Below are 14,255 nucleotides of genomic sequence, written 5' to 3'. Positions count from 1 at the left end.
GCTCCAGGTCGTGACTTTCGGAGGGAACAAAGGGCTTTTATAGCGAGCGCTCTGGGCACAGAAGGGCAGGTGTGTCTGAGAACAGTCTGGACCACGCGGCTCCTGGACCCAGCCCTGCCCTCCACTGTAGTTGCGGGGGGTTGCTGAGGGTCTCCACTGCCCCTGCCCTCACCCCGGGACCCTGCCCTTCCCCTCAGAGCTCCTCCAGGGGCACTCTGCCCTCCACCCCATAGGCTGGGGTGGGCCGCAGGGACCCTCTCAGCACTCAGGAAGGAGGGCTGCCTGCTGCTGTGCGGGCCGTGCTCTGTATGTGGTGGGGGAGAGGTGTGCCAACAGGGCCTGGGCACTGTCTCCAGCTGGCAGGGCCTGGGCTGCTGTCGGCCCCCAGACATGCCACATTGTTTTTCTGTCTTTAACATCCACTTGGTGGTTTCTGGTGTGTATTTCACTATAGGGGGCAGAAGAAGCTTTATTGAAATTGTGAGATTCCCCGCCTCCATTTAATCTTGATATGATGCACATACCATGAAGCACACCATTCTAACCACTGGAAAGTGAACATCTCAGTGGCGTTCGGTGCATCTGCCTCGGTGTGCAGCCCACACCCACGCCGCCGTCTAGCTCCAGAGCTTTTTCTCACCCCAGACGGAAATCCCACACCTATTAGCAGCCCCTCCCGGGCCCCGCCCCAGCCAACCACCCCGGCAGCCACTAATGCACTCTCTGCCTCTGCGGACCTGGCTGCTCCGGGCGTTTCCAATGAATGGAATCCTACAGTGAGTGGCCTTCTGTGTCTGGCTCCTTTCTCGGAGCGTGATGGGTCTGGGGCTCCTCTGAGGAGCTTTGTATGGCTCAATAATATTCCATCACCCGAGAGGACCACGTTTTGTCGGTCGTTCACCTCTGGGGGCATGCTGGTGGTTTCCATGTGACTGAGGTGAATAGTGCTGCTGTGAACATTTGTGTAGAATTATATGAGATTTTTAATCACACGTGAGTCCCTGGGAGCTTATCCCATTTGCTGGGAGGTCACCCAGAGCACCCCCCATCAGAGGACTCTGCGTGGATGCCCCTAAATGACCAGTTAGAGTCCTACTGCCTCTCTATCCACTCTCCTGCCTCCTGTCACCACCCCTGTTACCGGTGAACCCCCCCTTGCCCGAGAACTGGGAGACGGCGCCTGCCTTCTCTGCCTTATGGAAGGGCAGATCCGGAGGCTGGGAGGACGGCCGGGGATGACTCACCGGCGGAGAACAGCCTGTGTCCCACCATCTCAAGGTTGGGTCCTCAGTGACGACAGTGAGCTCATCTGAGTCCTGCCCGTGGAGACGCAGTGAGTCCCCTGGGGGCCATGCGCGTGGAGGCCCTGCTCAGTGACATTTGTAATAATGCCGTGGGCAGCGGCGTGCTCATCTGCCATGAATTACAGCAATCTGGACAATTACCGCTCAGGGTGGCTGCTAATGGCTGTGTGTTACAGGCAGAGGCAGCGGGGAGTGGGGTTGGGGCTGGGAGGCAGGTGCCCCCAGCAACTCCTCCATAATGGGTCAGGGTGGAGAAGCTAGGAACGTTCTGGAGCCCCCTGCCCAGAAAATCCAGTGTTAGGAAAAGGAACTGGAAAAGCGGCTCTGCCTGAGGCAGGTGGTCTCCACCCATCCCTTGCCCATCATTGCAGGGGCATAGTGCCTCACCCTGTGTGGGCAGGGGCACTCAGGAATGATCAGCCCCTACCCCTCCCTCAGGGAGCCTGGGCAGATGGGCAGCCAGGTTTCCCCAGGGCCCTCAGACCCCAGCCTGCCAGAAGCTTCTGGAAGATGCTAGCAGCCTGGCCCTGGAGGATGGGCGGCAGAGGGACCTGTGCCCCGGGAGAAACCAGGTCTCAGCCCCTGGATATTCCAGCTGTGTGACCTCAGGCAAGACAGCCAACCTCTCGGTGCCTCAGTTTCTTCATCTGTACAGTGGGATGCAAGGAGCCCCATTGCGTGTTTCCTGTGGCTGCCATGGTGAAGGGTCTTAAGACAAATGTATTCTCTCACTGTTCTGGAGGCCAGAAGTCCAAGTTCAAGGCATCCAAGAGGCCACATTCCCTCCAGAGGCTCTGGGGTGAGCCTGCCTTGCCTCCGCTAGCCCCTGGCGCCTGCTGGCAGCCTTGGTGGACCTTGGCTGGTGACTGCGTCACTCCAGGCTCTGCCCTAATCTTCGTGTGGCTTTCTCCGTGTGCCTCTGTCCACACTTCCCTCTTTGTACAAGGACCTCCCCAATCCAGTGTGGCCTCACGTTGACTTGGTCACATCTGCAAGCATGTTTTTTCCAAATAAGGTCCCATTCATATGTTCTTGGGGACATGAAATGTTTGGGTGACACTCTCCAACTCAGCACACCCACCTTCTTGGGGTTTTGGTGAAAGTACACAGAACAGCTGAGGGCCATGCCGCCTGGCGCATACCCAAGCAGCTGCTTACCCCCTCACCTTGGCCTGCACATCTGTTTTGCCCTCAGTTTCCCTCGTTCTCTCAGATGAGGCAGGGATACTACCTTCCAGGGGCGCTTAAGGATAGAGCGGGCCACGTAGGTGCAGTCCTTGGTATACAGTAGGCACTCAGAGTGGCAGGCCCTCCCTGCTCCCGAGGTTTGGGTCCCAGCTCTGGCTCCTGCAGAGTCTGGCCCTGAGTAGGTACCTGAACCCGGTGGCCTCAGCCCCCTGCCACCTCTTTGTTCACCCCAGCGATGGGGGTCGGAGGTATGTCACCTGCCAAGCAAATGTACGGGGACAGCTGGAGGAACTTCCATGGTGCTGGGGGCCACCGGTCAGAGGGCTCCCCAAGGAAGGGGCTGACACCCAAAGCATGAAAAAGTAGTGAGTCTCACCAAATCACACCATGGAGCCCATCCTGGGTGCCGGGCACTGCTAGAAACTACGTGTGTGAAGTCACTTCATCTCCACCAACCTGACGAGGAAGCAGGTGCTGTTATTACCCCTGTTATTCAAATGAGGAAACCCAGGCCCAGAAAGGCTTAGTGAGCAGCCTAGGGTCACACAGCTGTGAAGTGGTAGAGCTGGGATTTGAACCCAGGCCCTCTACTTGCAGAGTAGGAATGGGGTTGGTGTGAGGACTGAACGAGTTAGTTTGTGGGCCAAGCTATCGACCAGAGAGCAAAGGCTTTCCCAAAAGGCGCAATGCCCGTGGCAGGCGTAGGGTGGCCCTTTGAGAAGCGGCAGGAGCCCAGAAGGTAGAGGGGCCACCGGGAGCCTGGCCTTGGCAGTGTGGGGTGGGGTTTAGCTATTACTCTAGAGCGTGGGAGGCCCCTGGGGAGGGGCTGGGGACATGATGGCCGCAGGGTCTCTGGTGGGCAAGTGAGCACCTTCCCTTCTTGTGGCTGGGGACCAAGCATGTTCAGGAGGCAGCTTCCCCAGGAACCCGGCAGCCCTGGGGAGCTGGCCGCCTGCCTGCCCTCGGGCCCAGCGCCACGAGGGGAGGGAGGGGCAGGGCTGGAGTGGGGCTGGGATGAGGGACTTGGTTCCCCTGGGAAAGGTCAGCCTGGTCTGGCTTGGAGGCCCAACCCGCGGCTCTGCTGGCAGCTCCTCCAGGCCTCAGCCCTCTTCTTTGGCGGGCAGAGAACCTGTTGTGGAGGGGTGGGGAGGCTCCCAGTCACACCATCGTCACACCATTCTGGACCAGGAATGGGCTCTGCCCGCCTCCGGGCCGCCAGTCCTTCCCGGCCTCCAGGGAGCAGCCCTAAGTGGGAGGGCGTGTGAGACCAGGCCCTGGCGGCTCCCGGTGAGCCCAGGCAGATCCCAGAGGTCTCCCCCACTAAATCCAGCCACCTTGCCTAGTGGCCTTGCCACTTCTCACAGGAGTAAGGCTGGAACCACTAATTGCTGTGCCTAACAAGCTTTTATGGATGAAGCGTCTAAGGCATGGGAGGGGGAGGGGTGAGCCCCCAGCCCCGGAACCTGGAGCAGCGGGACCTCCTCCACGACGTGTCCACTGGGAAGGCCTTGTGCTGTGCCCACCATAGGCCCCCATGCGAGGAGTGCCTGCGTGCTTGGCTGCCCAAAAGCTTCCAGTGGGGCTGGGAGGGCCAGCAGGCGTGCTGCTGCTCCTGGGTTTGGGTCTGTTGGCTGCTTCCTGATGCAGCTGTCCACCAGGGCCGAGCAGGAGGCCACACCCCGAGGAGGGGCGGTAAACCAGGGAGGGTTGGTGTGGCACCTCGGGGCTCGAGTCTGGGGGACTGTCACCACGTCTGGTCTGGAGATAAACCACTAGGGAGGATGTGTGTCTGGGGCTCAAAACAGCCTATGGCGATGGTTTGGAAGGAGGAGAAAGTTGGGGTTTCTGCAGGAACTTGGGTTACAGCCAGACACAGGGGCAGGGTCTGGATCACAGTCTTGTTCTCATCAGCACCCCTGAAGCTGAGGTCAGGCCTCGACCAGCCCCGCCTTCCTCCCAGGGGAGACCCAGGAGTCCGCATCCACGTGGCTCCTGGCTCAGGGAAGGAGCACCTGGCGGCTGATGCGGTGGTAATGATGCCTGTTGTCACGCGGTGCGGCTGATGCTCACGAGCCAGGCAGGCCCCCCACGCGCGTGTGCACACATGCACAAATACATACGACTTCTGCTTTGCACAGGAGACCTAAGGCCCGAGGGAGAGCCGGGGCTCACCCAGCACACCGCAGTGGATGTGGGGCCTGGGGCAGGTTGACCCCCTGGGCTGGCTTCCCACTGTGCTCTGCTCTGTAGGAAACTGTGACATTGAAAGGTGTAAGGTGGCACTTCCGGAAATGGTAGGCGAGACAGCACCAGGTTCTACGCAGGTGACTTTGTTTCATCTTAATGAATCTGGGTTTTTTTTTGAGAGCTGGAGAAGACGTGGCTGCTTCACGTCGTACCTGTGATTTACGGGTGTGATTGCTGATGCGGAGGCTGAAGCAGATAGCAAGGCTGATTTCTGACAGAATAGATGGGAGAAGAGAGTGGGGAGGGGCGCGTCCAGGTGTGATGTTACCTAGCCACCATCAAGATGGGAGTTCAGGACGGCAGGAGTTTGGGAAGTCCCGACGTGACATGCAGGAGGTGCCCGGCCTGTCAGGGGTGTCAACGGGGAGGCACCGTCCCTGCTGAACGCACCCCCCCCACACCCTGGGGCTTGGGGTTTCTGAAATGAGGAAGTGGCATGACTCAGGCCCAAGACGACCGTGTTCTTTTTCTCCCAACTTTGATAGGGTTTTGGGTAGAACATGTTGAGTTTCTCAGGGAGAATGGTAGGTGGTGGGCAGGGCGGTGGTCGATGCACCCCTCTGGCTTGCCACCTGTGAATCTTCATGGAGGAGGCAAGAAACGTCAAGGCCGGAGGGGACTGGCTGGGGTGGGGAGAGCCAGTGTCTTTCCAGGGTGGGGACTGAATTCCAGAGAGAAGAGCTGCGGCATCCCCAGACGCAGGTGGGGGATGGCATGGTGCCCATGGTGGTATAGTGCCCTCGGCGTCCTAGCTGCTGGTGCAGGTCTGCAGACCCTTGGAAAAAAGCAGCTTGGGGACATCTAAGTAGGGGCTGGGCCTCCCTGGGGGCCTGAGCACCTGAGCCGAGGAGGCTGAGTCCCGGCCTGCATGAGAACAGCTCACCCCTGGCCCCCGGATAGCACATGGGACACCGCCCCATGGGTGCTCAGAGCAGGAGTAGCCGAGTGGAGCCCCAGGCACCCACTCTTGTGGCCGCTGAGCCCTTGTGCCTGGCTCTCTGCTCTGCGCCTGTGACTCAGACCTCCTGGCTGGACTTCCTGTCTTGGTCAATTTCACTTCCTAGTTCCTGCCTCCTGACTCTTCAGAACGAAACTTCTTCCTTAGAAATTAGAAGTGGGGTCGGGGAATCCAGACCACAGGGCATGGTGGCAGAATCTGCTCTCTCGGCCCTGGCACAGTGTGGGGGGCATGTGCCTGGGTATTAACGGGGACACCCCAGCCTCTTTTGGGAGGGTTGGGGCCCTCTGCATGACTAAACCCACAGCCCCCTCTTCCTTTGCAAGCTCCTTACGGGGGACCCAGACAGGTAGCAATGATGCCCAGGGTGCCCAGCAAGTCCCAGACACCTACCGATGAATGAAGTGGAATGAAGGAGCTAATTTCAGAGGCAGTGACAGCTATGGAGATGATGAAACCCTGGGATGCAGGGGTAACTGGGGGGCTCACTTTGGAGGGGTGGGCAAGGAAGGCTTCTCTGAGGAGCTGTCACTTGAGCTGAGACCAGAGGGACGACCGAGGCACATCTGTGAGGAAGCCATGGAGGCGCCAGAGCAGCTGCTGCAAAGACCCTGGGGCACCGGCGACTGACCCAGGGAGAGGCTGGGCGAGTGCACGGGGCCGGCTCCATGAGAGTCTCCTGGGCCGTGCTAGGGCCTTTGGATTTCATTCCAACAGCTTCTAGTGGTCACTGGAAGATTTTAAGCAGAGGAACGATATGGTGGGGTTGGCATCCTTAAAAGCACACTGAGGCCTCCCCTACAGAGGGTGGAGGGCGGGACTCAGGTGGAGAGGCCTAGATCCCTGATACCAGGGTTGAGATTTGTTGCCCTCCCCTGCTGTCGTGCCCCAGGACGAGGTCTGGGGTGCAGGGACATTCCAGAGGTGCCTTCTGTTCCCCAGGTTTTCAGGGGCAGAATGGAAGGGCTGGGGGTTAATCGGAGAAGCAGGTGAATGATCCCAGAGTCAGGGAAGTCGGTCGTGACCTGAATCTAGACTGCAAAGTTCAGCTCTTTAAACTTCCAACCTCCTGGGAGGGTCCTGGGCATTTCTGAAAGTGTTCCTTCACGGCCACAGGGGCTCTCAGAGGAGGACGAAAGAGGCAGCTATGTTCCCAAGACTCTCCAGCAGCAGAGGGCCCCTTGGGGACCCCAAATCCCCAAGCCCTTCCGCCTCCCCTAAATGGCTGAAGATCTCGTGTGCCCCCTGAAGATGCTCCTCAAATCCCAGGGACCTGGAAAGGGAGGCCAGCCCTGCCCACCCAGCCCCCCACGGAGGCTCCCCCCAGAATTCGAGGCCAGCCCTGCCCACCCACAGCCCCTCACGGAGGGCTCCATTGGCCTTGGCAGCATCAGGCCAGGCAGGGGGCAGAGCTCAGGTGGAACTAGCTCGGAGGGTGGGGGGATGGGGCGGGGAGGACAGGGGGTGACGGCGGAAGAATCTGCTCCCCGTCTGCCGGGGGTGGAGGAGCTCTGTTTTTCTGGAACCCTCATCTGTTCTTACCACTGCTGACGCCGTCACCGCCGCGGATGGGGAGAGAGGGAGGGGAGCCAGTGCCAAGTTGGCCCGCCCCTTCTGAACCTGGGCCTCTGCAACGCTCCCCCGCCCTCCCGCCCGCCGCGAGCCTCCGTCTGGAGGTCACATTCAGTCCTGCTGCGTCTCGCTGGGTCAGGCAACAGGAAGATCAGAGCTGAGCTCGGCTGCAGGGGACACGGCTGCCCTGCTGGGTCTGGGTCCTTAGGTTTTGCCCAGCCTGGGGGTCTGTGGGCTTCTGGCTGGCACTGCTGCTGGGCTGGACACGTTGGTGCCAGAGGAGCTGTGCACGCTGTGCCCCAGTGATGTCTGGCCCAGGGGTGCTCCACACGTACCAGTGACAACTTCCCGCCACCTACCACCCTCGGGGAAGGGCACCTTGTGCACCCACAGCGGCTTGGGGACGGCATCAGAGGTGGCAGCGGCCGCTGGAGGAGCCTCGGGCCACCACAGGCTGGCAGGCTTGCACGGAGCTTCCTCCCGCCCCTCTCCAGCCAGCCTCCACCCGCCCTTGTCCCTCCCTCACTCGCTCCCTCCCTCTCTCCCTCTCTCCCTCCCTCCCTCCCTCCCTCCCTCCCTCCCTCACCGTGGGACGGAGAAGGATGTGAGGCAGAGCTGAGCCGCCAGCAGACGCCAGCCAGGAGCCTCACAGAGCCGGCCGCGGCTGCCCAGCCTGCCGGTCCGCTTCCCTGGGCCCGCTCCCCGGGGCATCTTCCCAGCCCTATGTTTCCGGAAAACTTGGCCGAGGGGGAGACGCAGATGAGAGGATGTGAGTGAGTGGCCCCGGGGAGGGGATGGGGGGCTGTGGTGCAGGGACAGGTACCAAGACAGGGCCGTCAGGGATTGAGGCTGGGCAGCTGGGCAGCTGGGGAGTCAGAGTTCCTGGCCCCTGGAGTGGATGGGGGTTCCAGCCCACCCTTTCCTTGGTGCCCCCTCCTCTCCCTCCCTGCTGGGCTGAGGCTGTCCTGGAAGCAGGGGTAGGACCTGGATCTGTGCCTGGGAAGGCGTGGGCCTGTGATGGTGTGTGCACAGGGGGTCTCCAGGTGGCCGGGAGCTTCAAGCTGGGTCTGGCAGGGTGGGCTTCAGGACCCAGGGGGCTGGAAAGTCCTTCTCCCTGTGCCCGACACCCTCTGCCTGGGCTTCCCACAACAGGAACCAGAGGAAGCCAGTGCCAGCCCGCCCCTACCCTGAGGCCCTGGCTGGTGCTAATGGGACACCCACTCCGGCCCCTCACATGGCAGTTAAGGAAACTGAGGCTGGAGAGCAGAAGGACCGGCCGAGACTGCCCCGAGCTCTGGCCAGGTGCCCGGGTGACTCTGCCAGCGCTCCTTTGGGAGGTGCATGTTTTCAGGAAGGGCTCGGTGACCCCCACCCCCATTTCCATCCCCTCTCCTCTGCCCTCAACCCACTCCCACTGCCCCCATGACCTGAGTTACTTAGGGTCCCCAAGCCCCAGCCAGGCTCCCAGCCACCTCCTAATTTATTGACTGAGTTTGGAAATGTCAACCTCCCCAGCATCGTCACCCCCACCCCCTGGCTCTCCATGCCCACCCCACCCTGCAGGCCCAGATGGGAGACCCACCCCTCCCACCCTCTCCCACCGGGCTCCGGGCCTGTGATCCCTCTGGCCCTCGTGTTTGCTTGGGCTTTCTTGGCCCCGGCTGGGGAAATATAAATAAACGCACGGCCCCATCCGCCAGGTTCTGGAAGTGGCAGCTGCTGCTGGCTCGGGCAGAGGGAAAGGTCAGGGGCCGGTGCCACTTGATCCCACCCCCCGGCCTCCCCTTCTGCGCCTGTCCTTGAGGGACCCTGAGGAGCGGGCCGTGGGGCCACGTGGCACCCAGGGCTGCTGCAGGCGAGCAGGTGGCCTGTCAGTCAGCGCCACCCCCACACCATGGGGGCCAGAGAACCCAGAGGGCAGGAAGTCCGGGCCCCACGCCCGCGTTGCCCCCTGAGCTTGGGTGAGTTAGGGGGACCCTCTGAACCAAGATCCCCCCTCTCCTGGGGATGAGAAAATGGTCACCGCGATGACAGCAAGGATGAGAGGGAACCAAGTCTTTGAAGGGCTTTGCAAACTCTGTGTGTCACTTGGCCATGCCACGGGGTGATGTGCTGGTGTTTTTGCTGCTGTTGTTTTATTTGCATTAGAGCCTTGTGCATAGCAGGCAGGCAGCCGGCACGTGCACGCATGCATGGATGGGTGGGTGGGTGGGTGGGTGGATGAATGAATGAATGACAGAAAATACCAACACAGACAGCCGCCCCTCGACTCCCCAACCGCTGCACAATTTTAGCCGGAGCTTGGCTTTGCAGCTTGATTTCATTCAAGGAAAATGGTCAAAAACTTCGTGATGCGAAATCTGTCATTAAAGTCCTACAAGTGTAGCTCCAGCCCAGAGAGTCTGTGACGGCCCCAGCTCCTCGATTCAGCCTTGGGGCCTGCTGCCCTGGAGGGGCACCATCTTGCCGCACAGCCCCCCGAGGTCAGAGCGCTCCCTGTCTCTCCCACAGCCCTGGGAAGGTGGGCAGGCGTACCTGCACAGGCTGGCTGGGCCACACAAGGTCACGCCGCTGGAGGCAGAAGCGTAAATATAGAGCTGCTGGCCGGTGCCTGTGCGTGTGTGTTCGGCAGCTCGAGGGCAGATGGGCCGGGAACGGGGCTTGGCCTCCCGGGCGCAGCCAGTGCAGCAGGGGCTGTGTTTCTGCTGAGCCTGGTTTTGTGGCCTTGAAGCTAGAACCTGGGGGGCAGCATGCAGCTCCGGCCTGAGTCCTGGGGATGGAGGGAACTTTTTCCACTGATTCCTGGAGGCTCTCTTCTCACAGCAGGAGGTCTGTGAGGCGGGGAGAACCTCTTGGCGGTATGGGTTGGGGTTTGGGGGGAAATTCCAGCTGCCCAGCCAGGCCTGCTGGGCCCTGAGTCCCGAGTGGGCTTTAGGTGGCCTTAGGGAGCTTGGTCCTGGAGGTACCCAGTTGACCTGGGCCCAGAGGCTGTGGTCCCAGTCACCCCGACCCTGACCTCCGCCCTCCCATCCCCTGCGCATCACACCCCTCCTTTCTCTGGGCCGGTGTGGCCGGAAAACAGGCTGTCTCCCGAGGCCTCGCCTGCAGCTGTGAGCGAGTGTCAGGGCTGGGTCACAGCGGCTGGGCCCTCCCGCTCAGCTGGGGGGAGGAGGAGAGGTGGGGCCTGGGCAGGGGCTGTGCGTTCTGGACGTTCACAGCCCTCTGGCCCCAGCCTCCTGCACGGTGGCCTCCGTGGGGCTTCACCTGTCGCTCTTGGCTCCTCCAGCCCAGGCCTTTCCCGTGCATCCTGGCCTGGAGTCAAGTGACTGAGAAACCAGACCCCAGAGGCCAGCCCTGCCACCTCTGTTACCTTCCCCGCCAGGGGACGCGGGTCCATCACTGTCTCTTCTTCTACAGGAACTGGGCCTGAGCAGGGAGCCTCAGGCCGGGTTTCTGCTCCAGGCCCCGTTTGCCCCCTAGGCCATGGATGCAGGCCCCCCTGCCTGCTGGGCCTGGCCGTCCCTCACCGCCCTCCCCTCACCGCCCTCCCCTCACCGCCCTCCTCTCCCGCGACAGGCCTCCTGGAACACGGCCGAAACTGGTCGGCCATCGCCCGGATGGTAGGCTCCAAGACAGTGTCGCAGTGTAAGAACTTCTACTTCAACTACAAGAAGAGGCAGAACCTGGATGAGATCTTGCAGCAGCACAAGCTGAAGATGGTGAGTCCCAACCATGCCATGCTTCCTAGGGCCTGGGAGAGGAGCCCAGACCGCCCCAGGAGACGTCTCTGCATCCTGGGAGGCATGGGCCAGGAGGGGCTGTTATGCCCCCTCATTAGGACTCAGCTTCTCAGGGTTCAAGCCCGGGAGTGTCCCGAGATGGCTGCAGGCGACGATGCTGCTGTGTGTCCCTCTGGGAGACGAGACGGACCAGGCTGCCCTCCACCACCCGCTCTGCTCAGACAGACACCTCTGGGGGCCCTCAGCCCCGGCTCCGGGCGTGGGGGAAGGAGCACGCTGGACCAGACTGACTCAGCCAGGAATTCGGGCTGTCAGCACGTTGGAATGAGGACCCGGAGGCAGATGGTCCCTGAGCAAGCAGCTCCCCCACCCCATTTGACCTCACAGCTTTAGGGCTGCCATGTGGCGGGGGAAGGACAGGTCTGGGGCGCAGAGAGTGGACCGCTCAGCCCTGTGTCCTGGAGGGCTTGAGTCAGGCCTGGAGGCTGAGATCCCCCTCCTCCAGGGGCGCAGAGGCTCAGGCTCACCTCACCGGGCGTGTAAATGGCCTCCAAGGGGCAGTTGCTTCTTCGACAGCTGTTTCTGGGAATTGAGGAGCATTTGTGGCGAGACCCCTCCCTCCTTCTCTCTCTCCCTCCCTCCTTCTCTCCCTCCCTCCTTCTCTCCCTCCCTCCTTCTCTCCCTCCCTCCTTCTCTCCCCCCCTCCTTCTCTCCCTCTCTCCTTCCCTTCCTCCCTGCTTTCTCCCTCTTTGACACACTTGCCAAGTATTATCCCCATTTTAGAGCTGGGGAAACTGAGGCTTAGCCAGGCTCATATGCAACTGAATTGGGATTTGAACCCACAGTTGTGAGATCAGCACCGACGCTCTTCATCGCTAGGTGCATGTTTCCCCATCGATACAGAAGCACGAGGGAAGGGTTGCAAAGCTCCCCTCCCCCAGGACTGACCCCTGAGCCCCCAACCATGACATGGGGCTGCCTTGTGCCTGGGTGTAAAGTGTGTGCAGCGTGTTCCAGGCAGGCCATGCTGAATTGCTCCTCCATGCAACCTTCCAAGGCCCAGAGAGGGTGAGCAGGCTGTGAGGTCACACGGCATGAAGTGGGAGGGCCAGGTATAGCCTCGCCCTGTTTGAACTCTGCCCGAGAACTATGCAGAATTTAATGTCGTTCTCTCACCCTCACAAGTGGGTTCTTAGTGCATCATGTGTGCACACGGCTGCTGATGGCCCTGGGACCGAGGGGGCACTGTCCCACGGTCCTGTGGTCAGGGCTGAGATCCACCCTCTGTCCTCAGGGAGGTCCCTCCCCGTCACTTCCAGTTAAGCAGTGCCCTGCGTGCCCTCCACAGCGGCCCCTGGGATTTGTCCCCAGAGCTCAGGGCCCTCTTCTTCTGGATGCTCCAGGCCTCCTGGTTGGGTGTGGAGGAAGGCTCGGCGTCGGGCTGAATGTGGGACCTTGTCTCTAATACCTACTGAGGACCCTTATGGCAAAGAGGGCCCACGCCAGAGCAGCCTGGGGGCGCAGAAGGGGGCCTGGGCCGGGGCATGTTGTGGGCCAATGGCTCTGTCACCCACGTCGGGTCTGTGGGGTGGTCCGTCAGGATGACCCGGGGCAGAGGTTTGGCCCAGAGCATCTCCCCAGGCATAAAAAGGGCCTCTTGCTCTCTCTCCAGCCTTCCCCTCCCTTCTTCCCTCCCTCCCTCCCTCTCCTAACCCTGCCTCTCCCTCCGGCACCTCCTCCCCATGTCCCCCTTGCCTCACCCCAGGGCTCACTCTCAGTGACCACGGGTGTCTCCGCCCCTGCAGCCCACTGCCGCACAGCCTGGCTTTCCAGGCTTCTGCAGGGTGTGGCCCCAACTGCACCCCCAGAGACCCCAGAACCTGAGAGAGTGGCTTGGAGGACCAGAGGCTCCAGCATGGTGGACCGTGCCATTAGGCCCAGGGTGAGACTGGGATCAAGGCCCAGCTTGTGGATTCGGGCACCCGCGTGACCTTGGGCAGTGGATTCAGCCTTCTCAGCCTCAGTTTCCCCATCTGTAAAGTAGGGGCATCACAGTTCTTCTCCATGAGGTCCTATGAGGAGTGAACGAGTGGTCACCTGTGAGAGCCTTAGTGCCTGCCAGAGCGGCCGCGCTCCGGGAGGACCAGCTGTCCGAGTTCCTCTCTCTGCTGTGGTTATTATTCTGTCTTGATGCCATCTCCCCGCTTCTCAGGGACGCTGGAGGCCCCCTCTTGAATGGTGTGTGCAGGCACAGGCAAAGCGTGCTATAGGCTGGGAGCAGGACTGGGTCCCGGAGACCTGAGTTTGAATGTAGGCTCTGCCACCTCCTAGCTGTGTGTGGCCTTGGGCAAGTGACCTGTGTGCTCTGTGCCTCAGCTTCCCCATCTGTGAAATGGGGGCAATAATGGAACCCACTTCAAAGGGCTGCTGTGGGAATGCAGTGAGTGGCTGCCAGTAGAGTGCTTAGAACGCAGCCTCGTAAGCCCTGGGTGCTCTGCTGGTGACAGCTGTGACGGTGCTGGTGGTGGCGCTCTCACGATTGATTCATTCATTCATCCATCCATTCATTCAAAGAGGCATTCCAGAAGGATGGTGCAGAGCCGGGCTTTGGAGCTGGTGGCTTCACACCGCGGCTCTGCCGCTTAGTGACGGGGGTCCAAGGATACGGGGCTTCACCTCTCTGTACCTCAGTTTCTACCTCTGTAAAGTGGGGATCAGAATGGGACCCAGTCATAGGGCTGCTGAAGAACAAGTGTGTTTCTTTGTGTAAAGGGTGTGCCTGGTCCTTGGTCAGTCCTCAATAAGCGTCCAGTATTATCCTCAATGTCCATTCAGCAAGCCTGTATTGAGCACCTGCTGTATCCCCTGAGGGCAGAGGCATGGGTGGAGTTTTCCTGCTGGGCTGAGGAGCCGGCACTTCTTTAGTGGACTGTGGAAGGAGTAGGGGTTGCATCGAAGGATTCTGAGCTGAGACACAGCCCCCATCCAGGGCTGGACTCAAGGTGGGTCGTCCTAGTGTGGATGAAAGTGATTCTTATCCACATGACAGAGTCAAAGCTGATAAAGAAGGTGGCCCTTCTATCCCCTGACTCGGAAGACTCCAGAGGCGTGGGCAGGAGGGGACCCTGAGACCAAATGGGGACCCAGATGAGAATGAATGAGTCGGGAATGTGGGGTTGGTTCTCGCTCCTGGCCAACCTCAAAGGAGCGCCCTCATATTGAGGGCTGCAGAGAAAGAGAAGGAAA

The 14,255-nt window shown here is 60.9% G+C and overlaps 1 protein-coding gene across 25 annotated transcripts in view; it reads left to right on the top strand.

The window, feature by feature from the left end:
- NCOR2 (nuclear receptor corepressor 2) overlaps positions 1–14,255 on the top strand; it is a 243,982-nt gene that overhangs the window by 173,288 nt on the left and 56,439 nt on the right. For all 25 annotated transcript variants that reach the window (XM_032243915.1, XM_032243811.1, XM_032243904.1 and 22 more), the window contains one exon: positions 10,846–10,988. In XM_032243915.1, the coding sequence (XP_032099806.1) occupies positions 10,846–10,988 (143 nt within the window). The remainder of the gene's footprint in view (positions 1–10,845; positions 10,989–14,255) is intronic.

The sequence above is a fragment of the Sapajus apella genome, unplaced genomic scaffold (genome assembly GCF_009761245.1).
Source record: "Sapajus apella isolate SASKATOON/1434 unplaced genomic scaffold, GSC_monkey_1.0 scaffold2, whole genome shotgun sequence".
In the NCBI taxonomy this organism is placed as follows: Eukaryota; Metazoa; Chordata; class Mammalia; order Primates; family Cebidae; genus Sapajus; species Sapajus apella.
Note: the sequence above shows the minus strand (reverse complement) of the source record. Positions and strands in the feature narration are given on the sequence as shown.